Raw genomic sequence first — 16,058 nt, 5'->3', positions numbered from 1 at the left:
GACGGGATAAACGGACCCCGAAGGGGCCCCGAGTTGATCATCTTTGACTCTGATTTTTGGTTGATACCGCTTATGCACGTCGGCCCAAGTAACGCCCGGATATTTTATCAAGTTTTGTTTCAACTGCTGTGAAGCCACCGAGCTTCGAACATTGATCCCTTGGGCGAAAGCCTGAACGGCCCAATCATCAGCGACCGGTGGCAGGTCCATTCGTTCCATTTGAGACCGGGACACGAACTCTCTGAGCATCTCGTTATCCTTTTGTTTTACTTTGAAAAGGTTTGATTTCCTGGTCTCAACCTTGATGGCCCCGGCATGTGCTTTCATGAAAGAATTCGCAAGCATAGCAAATAAGTCAATAGAATTAGGAGGTAAGTTGTGATACCATATCATAGCTCCTTTTGACAGGGTCTCTCCAAACTTCTTCAATGTGATAGACTCGATCTCATCATCCTCCAAGTCGTTCCATTTGATGGCACATGTGTAATAGGTTACATGCTCATTTGGGTCGGTCGTTCCGTTATACTTAGCAATCTCGGGCATGCGGAATTTCTTAGGGATAGACTTTGGAGCCGCGCTCGGAGGAAAAGGTTTTTGCACGAACTTCTTAGAATCTAGCCCTTCCAATATCGGCGGTGCTCCTGGGATTTGGTCTACCCTGGAATTGTAGGTTTCCACCTTTTTGTTATTAGCTTTGATTTTCTTCTCCCCTGATTCTACCCGTTTTGTCATTTCTTTGAGCATATTTATCATCTCGGAGTTAGCCCCCGATTCATTTTCATTTGACCTTTCTGCGACCAGTTCATCCCTGCGGGTGACTTCCCAGGGTGGATCGGGTTTAACTCTGCTCGGTGCATGACTTTGGTTCTGTTAGTGAGCTATTGCCGCATGTTGAGCCTGCAGCATTTCGAAGATCACCCGTAAACTGATCCCATCTCCTCCAATGTTTTATGGATTTTGAGTTGCCGATCGGGCTCCACTACGGACACTATTCTCGGGGTCGATAGGCAGGTTTGTGTTGATAGCCACATGTGAATTAGTATCAATCGGGTCCGCGGTCGGAATTCCGATGGGATCAACGGGCGGTACCTCGTCACCGGGCACTATGTTGTTATTTTCACCGCGATGACCAGACTCATTTTCAACATGTAGGGTGCTGATTGAGAGCTCGACATTTTGAGTTTTAACCTGCAATTAGAGACACTTCAAAGAACAAGTGTAAAATAGTGTGTGTTATGGAGATTTGTATAAAATAACCACTATTATCCTTGGCCCTACGGTGGGCGCCAAACTGTTTACCCTCAAAATCGGATAACAATTAAATTTGTAAATGGTTTTAAGGATATGTGGACTAACTTGACACAGAACGATAAATTAGATTGCAGTTAAAATAAATAATGATAAAGTAAATGCAAACCACACGAATTGAATAGTCTTAGCCTTGAAAAGTTAATCACCCTCGAGCCAGGTACGCTTCGATCGATGTCGGGACACAGAAGAACAAGAGCTTAAAGAGAAATAATAATCATGTATTGGTTTAGAGTGCGTATTACAATGTATTCAATAAATTATTAGACCCCCTTTATATAGTAGAGTAGTCCTACTTTAGGTACAATTCTATAAAAGGTAAAAATCCCTTGATTTGTTGGTTGCCGGTTCCTCACTGATACGCGCCGAGATTCCCGCAGCAATATTTGCACGGTTACGGACATTTCGGTCTTCCGTTGGTTATGCTAACAATGTTTCTCTGAGCTCGTTCGGGGCTAGGGTCAACTCCGGAGTCTCTGACTCAATGTTCTCGAAGGCAGGTATCCTGACCCCGGGTTCTAGCCCGGCGTGACTCGGGGCCGATCTTCAGTCTTGCATTGTCATGTTCCGAGCCTATCTTTTCATTTCGTAGGCAAACTCGATCTCGATAATATACAGAGCTCAAAATAACAGGATCGGATCGTTACATGTGATGAGATTAATTTAAATCAATCTAAAATAGTGGTGGATAATATTTTTGCATATCATGTTGCACTTAATACTATGCAAGATAGTGAGAATCTTAAACCCCGATATCTCAAAGAATGTCAACAATGATCTGATTGGCCAAAATGGCAAGAGACAATTCAATCATACACTTGATAAAAGAGAGGTCTTTGATAAAGTAGTCCAAACAACTACATGTATAAAACCAGTTGGTCATAAATGAGTTTTTGTGCGAAAAAAGGAATGATAAAAATGAAATTGAAAGATACAAGGCTCGTCTTGTCGCACAAGGATTCTCATAACGACCTAGAGTCGATTATGAAGAAACATATTCACCTGTTATAGATGCCATAACATTTTGATATCTCATCAATTTAGCCCTACATGAAAGGCTTGAAATACAACTAATTGATGTAGTTACAGTTTATTTGTACTGTTCACTTGATAATGAAATTTATATGAAAATTCCTGAAGGATTTAAAATTCCTGAAGCATATACAAAATCTCGAGAAATGTATTCAATCATATTACAAAGATCTTTGTACAGTTTAAAGCAATCTGAGCACATGTGGTATAATCGCCTCAGTAAATATTGTTGAAAGAGGATTACATAAATGATGTCATTTGATCATGTATTTTTTATAAAGAAAATGGCATCAGAATTTATTATACTTGCTGTTTATGTTGATGATATAAATCTTGTTGGAACTCCAGAAAAGCTCCAAAAGATAATTGAATATCTTAAGAAAGAATTTGAGATGAAAGATCTTGGAAAGACAAAACCTTATCTTGGTCTGCAAATTAAACATTTAGCAGACGAGATCTTTATTCATCAATCTGCCTATACCGAAAGGATCTTAAAACACTTTTACATGGACAAAGCGCACCCATTGAGTACACCAATAGTTGTTCGATTACTTGAAGTGAACAAGGATTCGTTCTGACCTTGGAAGAGGATGAGGAACTCCTTGGTCCTGAAATACGCTATCCCAGTGCAATTGGTGCACTTATGTATCTTGCTAATGCTGCAAGGTCTGACATAACATTTTCTATTAATTTACTAACAAGATATAACTCTTCTCCTACACGGAGATATTGAAACGAGATTAAGCATATATTGCGATATTTAAAGGGAACTCTTGATATGAGTTTATTATATGCTAACAAAGGTACTATAGATCTTGTTAGTTATGGAGATGTAGGTTATTTATCCAATCCCCATAAAGCTCGATCTCAAACCAGGTACGTATTTACATGTGGAGGTACTGTCATATAATGGCGCTCCACAAAGCAATCTATTATTACTACCTTTTCAAATCATGCTGAGATAATAGCTATTCATGAAGCAAGTAGGAAATGTGTGTGGTTGAGATCAATAATTTATTTTATTCGAGAAAAATATGGTTTGGAATGTGATAAAAGACCCACAATTTTATATGAAGACAATATTGTATACATAACCCAATTGAAGTGAGGATTTATAAAAGGAGATAAAACGAAGCACATTTCACCAAAATTATTCTACACATATGATCTTCAGAAAAATGGTGACATTGATATGCAAAAAATCCATTCAAGTGATAATCCGACAGATTTATTCACTAACTCTTTACCAACTTCAACTTTTAAGAAAATGGTATACAAGATTGGAATGCGGAGACTCAAATATTTGAAATAAGGTTTTCATCAGGGGAGTAAGATACACGTTGTACTCTTTTTTCCCTTACTAAGATTTTTCCCACAGGGTTTTCTCTTATATGGTTTTTAATGAGGCAGCTAGCAATACGTATTACTAAATATGTGTACTCTTTTTCCTTCACTAGGATTATTTTTCACGGGGTTTTTCCTAGTAAGGTTTTAATGAGGCATATTATCTTTTAATGAATATCCAAGGGGGAGTGTTATAAATATATTATATTATGGATATTCATTTAGTAGTCTGTTGTAAATAAGCTTCGTGAAAAAGCTTATCCATATTGGACTCCGCCGTAAATATGTTGATCTATTTAGTACTCTATTAGAAATAAGCCTCTTGAAGAAACTTATCATTTCGGTACTCCATTATGAATTAATATTACCTCCTGTAAAAGATTATCTATCGTTGGTACAATAAAAACTTACAACAAGCTTACACAGCAGCTTGCAGTAGCAGCTTCCACAACAACTTCCTTTCTTTTATAAATAGAAGAGATTTCAGTTCATTATGTACATCAGTTTGAAGTTGAATAATATACCAGTTTCTCTCTATACTTATCTTTACTTTGCCGTCTTTATTTTATAACATAGATAAAGTTTTACTGATAATTTAGGCGAAATCATTATGTACTTGTTTATTTAAAAATTGATGACAATTAAAGGTTCCCGCGAGCTTCATATATTTTTCCTTTCTTGCCAACTTTATTGATATCTTCTTTTGTTTTCTGAGATTAGATTGGCTCAAATATTAGATATCTCTACTTAATATTAGTGGTGTCAATGGTTCGATTCGCTCGGTTATTTAAAAAAAAAATGTATCGTACTAATCATCTTGATTTCATTTAAGTATCAGTACGGTTTGGTTAGTTTTCTATATTTTTCTTAAAATCATATAAGAGTCGCTAATAGAAGTTAGAACGCAATAATTTACGTACTTACTTAGGACTTTGTCAAAACTCTCTAGACATTTTTACTATTTAAAAGACGATAAATCAAGGGAATACAAAGGATAACAGAATAGAGATCTGTATCACTGTTCTACTAAAACATAAGAGAAATTAAGCAAAGACAAAAAAAATATAGATCACACCAGTGAGAATAAATTAATCAAGATTGGATTCAAGAATTAAGTCTATTAGAAGATTAAGTTATTAATAAGAAAAATCAAAATCGTACAAGAGGAAAGATATTCAATACCTTATATCTTGCTACTCAAGATTGCTGGAATACCTTGTGCTTTGCTTCTCAACTAGAACTAATTTAGTTTCAATATGAGTAGCATAATAGGTTTGAGAGTTGAGACTTTGGGTTTTAATTACTTATTGGCTTGTAAACATTTCTATAATCACAAGGCCCAAGGAAAAATTAATTTTATTATTTTTAAACTTAAAATATAAAAAATATATTATTTAAATAAAATTATCAGTACGGTTCGGTATTTTGTCGATTTATTTTTTGTATAATTAAAAACCTACCCTAATTATGGATATGGTTATAAATTTATATAAAACCTAAAGTTTTATTAAAAAAAAACCTAATAATCAGTTCTATTTGGTGTGTTTTATTGGTTTTTAAAGATTTATTGATACCCCTACTTATTATATGCCTACTAGTATACGTCACAATCTATATATACTCTTTTTTTGGCCCCTCTTTCCTGAATGAGCCAATCCAATTTTTAACTTCTTATGGTTGCTTGGAGAGGTTGAAGCAGAAAACAAGTTTCAAACTAAGGGTGGCAAGTGGACCGGTCCGGGCCCGGGACCGTGGTTCAAACGGGCCAAGATCGGTAGATATGGACCTGGGTCGGTCTCGTGATCCGGTCCTTGGCTTAGGACCGTTAAGACCGGGGCCGTTTGGCCCGCCAAGGGATCGGGACCGGACCGGTCCCTTGGCGGGCCAAACGGTCCCTGACGGTAAATTATTTTTTTAAAAAACAAGAGCCATTTGGAAAATTTAAAAAAAGCCGTTGGGCTGTCAAAAATAGCCGTTGTCTATTTAAAAAATAGCCATTTAACCCTCCCAACTTTGTTTTAATCCAAAAACTTTTTATAATTACACTTTTTCCTTATTTTAAACTATAAATACCCCCTCATTCTTTTATTTTTTTCTTACAAAATCAATATCAATCTATCACAATCTCTCTCTAATTTTCTTATATACTTGCTACTATTGCTTAATATTGTTAATATTTGTGAAAAAATTATGAAGTTGGTGAATTGAATTATTCAAGTCTTCAACAATAATCAATTTTCAACAGGTTGTTCGTCAATTCGGTAAACTCGTTCCAACTCTTAAGTCTTAATATTATAGTTTTTGTTTGTTTTATTTATTTTCTATTACTTGATTAATTAAGATGACTTCCTTAAAAAAATATTTTTTCAAAAATAAGAATAAAAAAAAATCTAAGAGTGGCGAATCTAGTGGTACTATTGTTCCTCCTCCCCTGCCCCCCGAACCAAATCCCATATCCGTCCTACACATGCTAATAGTTTATTATAATTTACCGATAGTTAATTTTACCATAATATTGCACCCTATGAACAATTAGATTATGAATTAATGAATGCTCTTTATTCTAATAATTATAATACTATTGATGAAAATGATGATGAGGAAATTGATCTTGATGAAACTCAACAGGATAATGATACACCCACTAGTCATGCTCCCTGCTAATCTAAATGATGACCTATCTGATACTCCTGTTACTGCCCCCACTTTTTTTAGACAACCATTTTTTACACAACTAGTTCTACAAAATAAGACTAAGTATAAACTTGTGGTACTGAGGTAGCTTTTAAATATGCTGCTGGATCGCGGGAGGGGAGGGGGGGAGAGAACTTTGGCTAGACACATAAAAAAATACCCTAGAGATAGAATAAAATATGAACGTCTGAAAGCTTTGGCGATAGAATAAAATATGAACGTCTGAAAACTTTGGCGGAGGGAAGAATTATACCTAGTCCTAGTCAGGGTGACCCTAGTACCGGTTCAAATCAATTTCAACCGGGAATTAATACTGTTACCGGTGATATTTTATATTATGATCCAAAAAAAGATCGGGAAGAATTGGCAAAAATGGTAACTGTTATGTGCCTACCCTATAGTTTTCCTTCTGACCCTTCGTTTGTGCATTATATTAGAAAACCTTTTAATCCTACTTATAAAAGTTTTTCTCGCACAACCGTAAAGAGCGATATTTATAAATATAAGCATGAATATGAACAATATTTGCGCTATTTATTTACTCATATAAATTATCGTGTTGCTATTACAACTGATATTGGTAGAAGTGGCAATAAATGTGATTACCTTACTATTACCAGTCATTGGATTGATGAGGAATGGATAATGCAAAAGCTCATAATTGCTTATAGAATAATTAATTCATGTCACACAGGACAATTTATTGCTAGCACAGTTACATATATTTGCAGATATTTTTGCATTAGTGATAAAATAATGTCGGTTTCAATGGATAATGCTGCTAATAACACAAATGCTATTGACTTGTTTACCACTACGCTAAATCCTGCATTTAGTAACATTTTTCATGTTAGATGTATTTGTCATATTTATCATATAATTGTGGGTGATGGTATGATAATTTTAAATATTGAAATTGAAAAGGTTAAAATGGCTCTAAAATGATTTTTTTTTTATTCAAACCGTAGAAGTAGACTTAGAGAATATTTTAAAAGATGTGATGAATTTGGCCTAAGAGAAAGAAAGGTTCCTAAACCTTGTCCAACTAGATGGAATTACATGTATAAAAGTTTGGTTGTTGCAAATGAATATAGAAACCCCATAAACTCAATGTTTAATGCACATGTAAGTGATGATGATGATGAGCACCTTACAAATGAGGATTGGGCTAATGTTAAAATACTTGTTGATTTTATAGAAAAATTTCATATTGCTACAAATGAATTTTCTGGGCAATATTATCCTACTATTTCTAACTGTTTAGTTTATATTGCAGAACTTGCAAATTTGTTTACTCATTTTTCAGAGGGTGAGAAAATTTATAAACTTGCTATTGATTCTATGAGAAAAAAGTTTAAAAATATTTTTTCCTATTCCCCCTATTTATGGTGGTGCTGCTTTGTTAAATCCTTTTATGAAATTAGGAGGTCCTCAATTTTGGTATGAAACTGTTTATAATGGTTTAGTACTTGAAGATGCTGAGTTGGCTGGACTTCCGGAAGCAATAGCCTCAATTAAAACAAATGCTCAAACTATTTATAATGCTTATCAAGTTGCATTAAATCATGCTAGACCAAATATTCCGACTCCTTCTTCTTCTGATTCTCAATCATCTAAAAGAACTGCGGGAGTAAGAGCACTTAGTGCTTGGGCGGGGTTTAGGGGTTCTCAAGGTTCTAGTAGTAATGATGTTTCACAAATAAATGAGCTTGAATTTTATTTGTCGCAGCAAATTGAGGAAGTGAATCCCGACGGCTCCTTTAATCTTTTGCCATGGTGGAAGGACAAAGAAAAATACTTTCCGATTCTTTCAAGGATGACCCGAGACATTTTAACTATTCAAGCTTCAACAGTGGCATCGGAGAGCGCTTTCAGTCAAGCAAGACTTCAACTCGGTGATTATAGAGCGTCTATGAGGGAGAGCTTGTAAAAATCAGTACTTTTCAGAGATTGGATCTATTCGAAAAGAAGAAAGTTTGGACTTGCTGAATCACAACTAGAGGAACACGAAGCTTACGAAGAACTGCTAGCTGAACTTGCGGAGGATGCTGCTTCGCCCGACAATGGAAGCGGCGATGACTAAGCTACTTTTCTGCCACCACCAACGAAAATTCCTCCGAACCTTGAAGGATTTATGAAGTTTGTAAGAGATACCATGTAACTTGTATGAACAAAAATTAGTGTGTATTATATAACTTGTATTTTGGCACATCTTTGATTAGTTTCTTTTTTTTCTCAATGGTGGTATTAGCACCTTGTTGTGCTCATTCCATAGGGAGGAAGAAGACTAAGAAAGATATTGCCATATTCTTTTAATACTATAATAAAATTATAAGGCATTGCTTTAAATATCTCTTTATAATATTTTTGTCTTTAAATTTTGAATTAAAAAGTTTAGGTCACAATTTTATAAGAAATTTTACAAGGCATTGCTTTAGATATTTTTTTTACATCTTTTTGTCTCTAATTTCAATTCTATTTTTTTTTAAAAAAAATAATATTTTAGCCGTAGGGCCTACTTAGCCCATTTAGCCACGGGCCCGGCCCGTTTAGCCAGGGACCATGAGTTCGTAGCCCGGTCTCGGGCCGTTTCCTAGAAAAAAACCGTTTAGTCTAGGACCATTTGGCCCGTTTAGTTAGGGACCGGATCGGAACCATTTGGACTGGCCCACTTGACCCGTTTAGGACCCGGACCGGCCCACATACCACCCCTATTTCAAACTGGCATTTTCCACGTACTGATTTTAGTTATGAAATTTGTTCCATGATATGTTTTAACTCTAAGATAAACTGAAATTATACTCGAAGTATCTGATCGTAGTAGTACCATACGTATCAACTGGAACATGCCGTGACATATTCAGAGCCCATTTGGATATAAGAAATTTTTCATTTTTTTCAAAAAATTTTTACTTTTTTTTTTAAAAATCAGTGTTTGGTCATAATTTTTTTAATTTTTACTTTTTTGAATTTTTCGAAAATTTGAAAAACTCAAAATGTTGATTTTCAAAATTTTCGCTCAAATCACTCACAAAACTTCAAAAACAACCCAAAATTATATTCATGTCCAAACACAACTCTAATTTTCAAATACTATTTTCACTTAAAAATATTTTTCACTTTTTATTTTATTTATGTTACAATTCTTATGTCCAAACGCCCACTCAGTTATCCTAAGTTGTGAATTGTGATTAAAAAGATATACAGATTCTCGTGAATACTGTTACAGATACGATGACGGTCAGAGGCGCATGTTAGCTGCGGAATTTCACTGAGGTCATTTTCCTACTAAAATGATGACATTAGATAGGGATTTTCTCTCTAAATACTTGTTTCATTCTAGTGAAATAGGATATTTACTAAGTAAATTCCACGCTCTACTATTGAAAATCACCACGTGCAAACGATATATATATATATTTTTTGTGATTGTTTGAGATTTACTTTTTCTTCTTGAACTTGCCTTTCTTATTATTGTAGTATTTGAGTATTGCATGTGAGAATGATTTTATCGGAAGGGCGTAAAGACGATGTACGATTTTGAAAGATAGGAAAATTAAAGTAATATGACTCCTTAAATAAAATTAAATAAACATGAAACGTTACATGTTTAATTTGTCCTAAAACTTTTGTTTTTACTTTATTATATTTGGTTTGTCTGTATGCTCAAGTGGAATTTTATTTCTTAAAAGAGAAGAGGTACAGATCATTTGATCTGCAAGTTGTAAGTATAACAGCAGCCAGAGAGAGGTCAAGAATTGTTTACTCAATAAAAAAAGACATAGACTTTATAAATGGTAAGAGCCCCAACTCATAAGTTTTAAATATTTCTATTGGATTCTAGTCACAGAAATGAAAACACTATATATCCTCCTAAATTGGAATGGATTTAAAACAAAAAAATAAGTATATTTAAATTTGAACAAAATACCGAAATACAATTATATGTTGTATCTCCTGAAATTATTAACGATTCATGCTCTAAATCAATAAACACATTCATATACACCTTTACTTCATGGAGTTTCATCTAAACATCTATAAATCTTGAAATATACTTCCTTTGTTCTATTTTATGTGACAAAGTTATAGTCAAAGTTTTTAATTTTTACTGTGTATTTTGGTATAAATTCTTTAAGTTTGATGTATACATATATATGTATGTATGTGTGTGTAAAGACTACAGAAAAAGAACTATTAGTTAAAATAATTTATAATTCAAAATAATTATAAATTACTTAAGAAATACGTGGTCAAAGAATTTTTTTTCACTTCCCAAATATTAATAATTTTGTCATATAATTTAAAACAGATAGGGGTCGTTTGGTACGCGAGATACTGTGTTTGGTTGACGGTATAAATAAATAAATTTATATCATCATTCAAACATAATCTTAGACTTAGTCGTGAATATACCACCTTAGTCCGTTAAACTTGAGATTATTTTATCCTACCTCTCAGGTAGAATAAGTTAATCAAGGAATTATAATTCTAAGAATGTAATCCCGAAGAAATATAGTTGGCATACCAAACAACCCCATGGATCGGAGTACTATATTAAACACCTCAAGTGGGTGCTATTTCTACTCAATTGGAAGTAGACTAGTAATTATATGAAGTATGACAGGAATTTCTACATATAGAAATATCAATTGGGAGAAAAAAGGTTGACCAGAAACAGCCGTTCAAAGCCGCCTCCTTTATTCCAACCAACCAAACAGTACGCCTAAATAATTCACTCTTCCTGGCAGAATTCAGAAAGAGAGAAATAAGGAACAAACAAATTAAAGAAACAAACAAGGGAAAGGAAAATCATGTTGACGAACTTGATTAACAATGATGGAGTGAAAGGTGACATAGAAGGAGGAAACCTGCTCTATCCAGGCATTGGAAATGGTGAAAATGAGCTGCGTTGGGGTTTCATTCGCAAAGTTTACTATATCCTCGCCGCTCAGATCCTCCTAACCACCGTTGTCTCCGCCGTCACCGCCCTTTACACTCCCATTAACCAACTCCTCCGTGGCAATATCGTCCTCCTCATTCTCCTCATTTTCCTGCCTCTCATTTGTAAGTTTCATCTTTAATTTTGTGTCATCTATAAATTGGTCGGCGGTCAGTTTTCTGAAATCGTTGACCTTGGATATAAGATTGTAAAGTCAATGAAAATGGATGTGTTATATGCCAATTTAATAAGAAAGTTGCAATAGTCAATTGCTTGCAAATAGGAGGGGTACAATAGTCAATTCATTTGGGGAGTTAGTTACATGGTTAATAGGGAGTAGCTGTTAATTGTGAGTTTGTTAGTCAGTTAGTAAGTAGCTCATCATGTGCATGAAAATGGAGTACTCTGATTAGAAATTAACAAGGAAAACTTGGAGTTATGGTATAATTATGTTAGTGTAAATAACGTGTATGACTCGGTTTGGTATCTCTGCTGTTTAAGCATGTACTTTGACGTACTAACAATTCGTTCTTGCATGTGCAGTGTTGTGGCCCTTGTATATCTTTCAACAAAAGCATCCATTGAATTTTGTTTTCCTTGGCCTCTTCACTGTTTCCTTGAGTTTCGGTGTTGGTGTGAGCTGTGCTAATACAGATGGTCAGTAGTTAGTTTAGCTTTCTATGTAATTGTTTTTTTTAAAATTTGTTTGGACTTCTTTTCCACTTCAACCTCTTGGATATATAATTTGCTAATGTTTGGAAATTACAGGAAGAATTGTTCTTGAAGCCTTGATCTTGACATCAGCTGTAGTTTTATCTCTTACTGGTTACACATTTTGGGCTTCCAGAAAAGGCCAAGACTTCAGCTTTTTGGGTCCATTTCTCTTTGCTAGCCTCTCTGTACTTGTCTTGGTTGGATTTATACAGGTTGGTATCCTTTTTTTCCCTTACGGATCGGAAGAGAAACATAGCAACAAAAGAAAACTAACCAGAAATCAAGCGAGGGAATGAATGAAACCTCAATAACATCTCCCCTACACGCAAAGAAATGGTCGAATGCACAAGCGCATGCCATTCAAACAAGACTGTTAACTAAAGGTCAAATTGGCTAAACCATCAGCTACCTAATTAGCTTCCCTATAGATATAAATAATAGAGACCACCGAGTTCCTATCCATGAGATGACGAATGCGGTTGACAATATCACTATTCCGATGAGCCACAACCCCTCTAGACTGCAACACATGAACCATACTAGAATTATTAATTTTACGTATCCTATTTAATTTGTAGCTCTGACCTTTGATACTTTGCCCATTTGCAGATATTCTTCCCCCTTGGATCTACAGCTAGTGCTATTTACAGTGGAATCAGTGCTATAGTTTTCTGCGCGTATATTGTGTATGACACAGACAACTTGATTAAGAGGTTCACGTATGATGAGTACATCTGGGCATCTGTCAATCTTTACTTGGACATTCTCAACCTCTTTTTAGACATTTTGCAGTTGCTAAGGCGGTGAAACAACTAGGTGTGCAATAAATGTGCATATTTGAAATTCTTTTATGAACGTTGCTTTGATTTTTCATGAATATGAATGGAAGTTGGCTATGTAGATAGATACATCTCTCTACTTACATACTCTGTAAATTGTACTCACAAATTCGTGCTTTGATCTTGTCAAGTATAGTAAGGTGGAATTTCCAGCATAAAGTTTCATTGATGTGACTGTAATTGACTGAGAAAATGCATGGGATTTCTCGTCAGCCTCAAGAAAGTCTAAAAAAACAATTTTTAATACCCAAATACAGTTCATATGTGCTGGAAGGAGCGACTAAATATTTAGGAGACTAACTAGTGTTCTTGGATCCAAGAGTGCATAATATACATCCGGGGACGAATTCAAGATTGAAACTTATCGGGTTTAACTTTGCACTGAACTAATTATTGCATTAAAATTATGAGTTCACATCTAATATTTGTTAAGATCTTATTAGATTTTTACGTATATATCTGTATTTCGTGTCGAAAGTTATGAGTTCAGTTGAACATGTAATCGCAAGACTACATCCGACCCTGTATACATATATGAAACTGACCCAAGTAGAATGGCTACAAATTATTGATCCAAACTAATTTGGATTGAGACTTAGTTGATAGATTGAGCATAGTATTACATATGTTTCATAGCTAGATGGATGAGATCGTTTACTAGCATTAGGATAAGATTACGAAAGATCTGATTAGCAGATGCCGTTAAATTTCATCTCAATCAATAAAAAGTTTGAGGAAGATTGCCAAACTAAAAAAAAGGGATTATGTCAAAGTTCTTAAAGGCCCATTGAAAGATATGACATCAATAGTTGAGGTTGCTCAATTGTAGTAATTATAGCGCGGGCTACTTACTTTTCAGTCTTGTAATAATTAAAAAATAACTACTTCATGGACAAATATTTTTACATGATATAACTAGCATCTTCTAGGTATTTACAATCCATAACTATAATTTGAAATAATTATAATACATAGCTAATGTTTATATTTTATAACAAATTTACCATCCATACACAATTTTGTGATCTCTCCCTCCTCCCCACCATCTATACCTCTGCACTGCCATCGTCGCAAATCACCGTCGCCGGCTGACGGTCTCCAAATGGCCCCAAATTTTCAGCACCTCTTGCTCATCCTTCATCCTTCTCTACATGAATCCATAACCCATTTCTTTCAGTTGCTCATAAAACTCCGTAGATTGAGAAAAATCAAAGAAAGTCAAAACTTTATTTCTCATATTCGTTGAGTTCTGGCCATTTTCATCCCATGAAACATACATGAAAGGATAGATTTTGGGCGACCTATCTTTTGACATTATTTTTATCCTGAAAGTTCGATGAAAACTTTTCCGGCGAGCCACCGGCGATGCGCTAGAAAAGACATTTAGTGTAGATACTATGAATTATTGTATGTATTCTTTTTTTAAGTGTAAATATAATGTATTTTTGTTTTATTGTATTTTCTAATTATATTTCTCAAATCTGGCCGATCAGATCTAGCCGGATTTGAGTGTATTTCTCAATATGAATGTAAATACAATATATCTTTTATATTTTTGCTTGTATTTTATGTATTTCGAAGGATATTGTTTTGGAAAATTCCTATAAAATTTTCAATTTTTGTTGTTTGAATTCAACCGAATTGAATATAATAAATTGAATACAGTGTAAAAGTAACAACGAATGCAGTCAAATATTTCTATATTTTTTGAATTTTGGTTATTTGAATACAACTGGACGCAGTGTAAAAATAGCTACAAATGAATACAGTGAATTGAATACAACCAAATATCCCTGTTTTTTTAAATTTTTTTAATACAGTCGAATTGAATACAGTAGATTGATTTTAATGGAATACACCCTATGGCAAGAAATTTGTAACTACTAGCCGTAATTAGCTAAATTTTAGCTATGACTTGTTAGAAGCATCCAAACTATAGCTATTTCCGTAAGTTCTCCTTTCAAATTCAATAGGTGAAACTCCATGATATTATAGGGGCTAAAAAGTGGCTATTTGTGAATTTTACCCCGCTCAATTGCATCATTTTTACTTACTATTAACTCTCAGTTTTTAACTACTATTATTCTTTTTGTTATGTGTAAGAATGGTTTGCATGATTTGACTGTAAGTTCCCCTAAGCAGGCTTTCGGAAAACACTACACTCTAAAAAGGATTTTTACCTTCCTATACATTATATAAAATCTTATTATTCTCCCTACTTAAGTTAAAGTTTATTTACATAGGCATATACAATTTACCAATTATATACATTTTAGAAATTAAATGAGATATCAATTAACTCCTTTAATCACACTAACGTACATATCTCACCCCCCACGTTTCTCTGCCCAACTCCTCCCCCCACGATTCTGATCATCTCTCCCTCCATTAACGCTTTCTTCCATTTTTGTTCAAAAATCTTTTACAATTTCTCTCTCAAATTTTCTAATTTCTCTCTCAAAATCCCTACGAAATTTTTATTGCTTCAAATTTTCCTTCCTTTACGATGAAGAAGAAATGAACTCTGAGGGAAAGCCCTAAAAAAGCTACTGATGGTGATATTCCTACTTTTGATTTGGGTGCTTTCTCACAGGATTCACTCAAAAAATAGTGAAATCCCGACATGCAAAACCAGAGAGAAAGTCCAAGCTTTCCCCTCGTGAAGCTAGGGCAGAGGCGTGAACAAAACTGAAGCATGACAGAGATGCTGCTGAAACTTCGACATCTGCTAAATCAGTAAAACAGAAGGGCAAAAGTATTGCTTGTGATGACGATTTCGTCGAAGAAGAAGTAATTCTGAAACCTACAAAAAAAATCAAAGTTTCTCCTGCTGGCAAACCTTCAAAAAGGAAAAAGGTTCAAAAATTTCCTAAAAACATACCCGAACAGTCATTAGAGAAGGTAAAATTGTAGTACTTACAATTTTTATTTTTATTTTTAGTTAAAAAGCATCCTGATACCTATTTTTTTTGTTCTGTAATTGTAGAAATTTTGTCTATTTTTGATACCAGAAATACATACTGTAATTGTAATTATAGAAATAGGTATCAAATTGTTGTATATTATTTGAAATTATTTTTTTAGGGTATGTATTACATGATTTAGTTGATTTTATTGGTTAATTTTTGCTCTATTTGTAGATGTTAATTTTATTTTCTGTAAATAAATTGTATATAATATGTCCA

General features: G+C 34.2%; 1 protein-coding gene across 1 annotated transcript; it reads left to right on the top strand.

Moving 5' to 3' along the window:
* Positions 1-11,046: 11,046 nt before the first annotated feature.
* Positions 11,047-12,942, top strand: LOC104115176 (BI1-like protein). Its single transcript, XM_009625786.4, has 4 exons — positions 11,047-11,445; positions 11,864-11,977; positions 12,089-12,246; positions 12,644-12,942. The coding sequence occupies exons 1-4, from the start codon at positions 11,193-11,195 to the stop codon at positions 12,839-12,841; spliced, it is 723 nt and encodes a 240-aa protein (XP_009624081.1). The 5' UTR covers positions 11,047-11,192; the 3' UTR covers positions 12,842-12,942.
* The last annotated feature ends 3,116 nt before the right edge of the window (positions 12,943-16,058 follow it).

The sequence above is a fragment of the Nicotiana tomentosiformis genome, chromosome 4 (genome assembly GCF_000390325.3).
Source record: "Nicotiana tomentosiformis chromosome 4, ASM39032v3, whole genome shotgun sequence".
In the NCBI taxonomy this organism is placed as follows: domain Eukaryota; kingdom Viridiplantae; phylum Streptophyta; class Magnoliopsida; order Solanales; family Solanaceae; genus Nicotiana; species Nicotiana tomentosiformis.
This window is presented reverse-complemented; position numbering and strand designations above follow the sequence as displayed.

What these genes read in the sequence shown, in the direction of transcription:
- LOC104115176 (XM_009625786.4), top strand. Translation starts at nt 11,193, where the DNA reads ATGTTGACGAACTTGATTAACAATGATGGAGTGAAAGGTGACATAGAA. An exon ending in CATTTTCCTGCCTCTCATTT is followed by an intron (nt 11,446 to 11,863) that starts GTAAGTTTCATC and finishes TTGCATGTGCAG; the next exon opens with TGTTGTGGCCCTTGTATATC. An exon ending in TCTTGGTTGGATTTATACAG is followed by an intron (nt 12,247 to 12,643) that starts GTTGGTATCCTT and finishes GCCCATTTGCAG; the next exon opens with ATATTCTTCCCCCTTGGATC.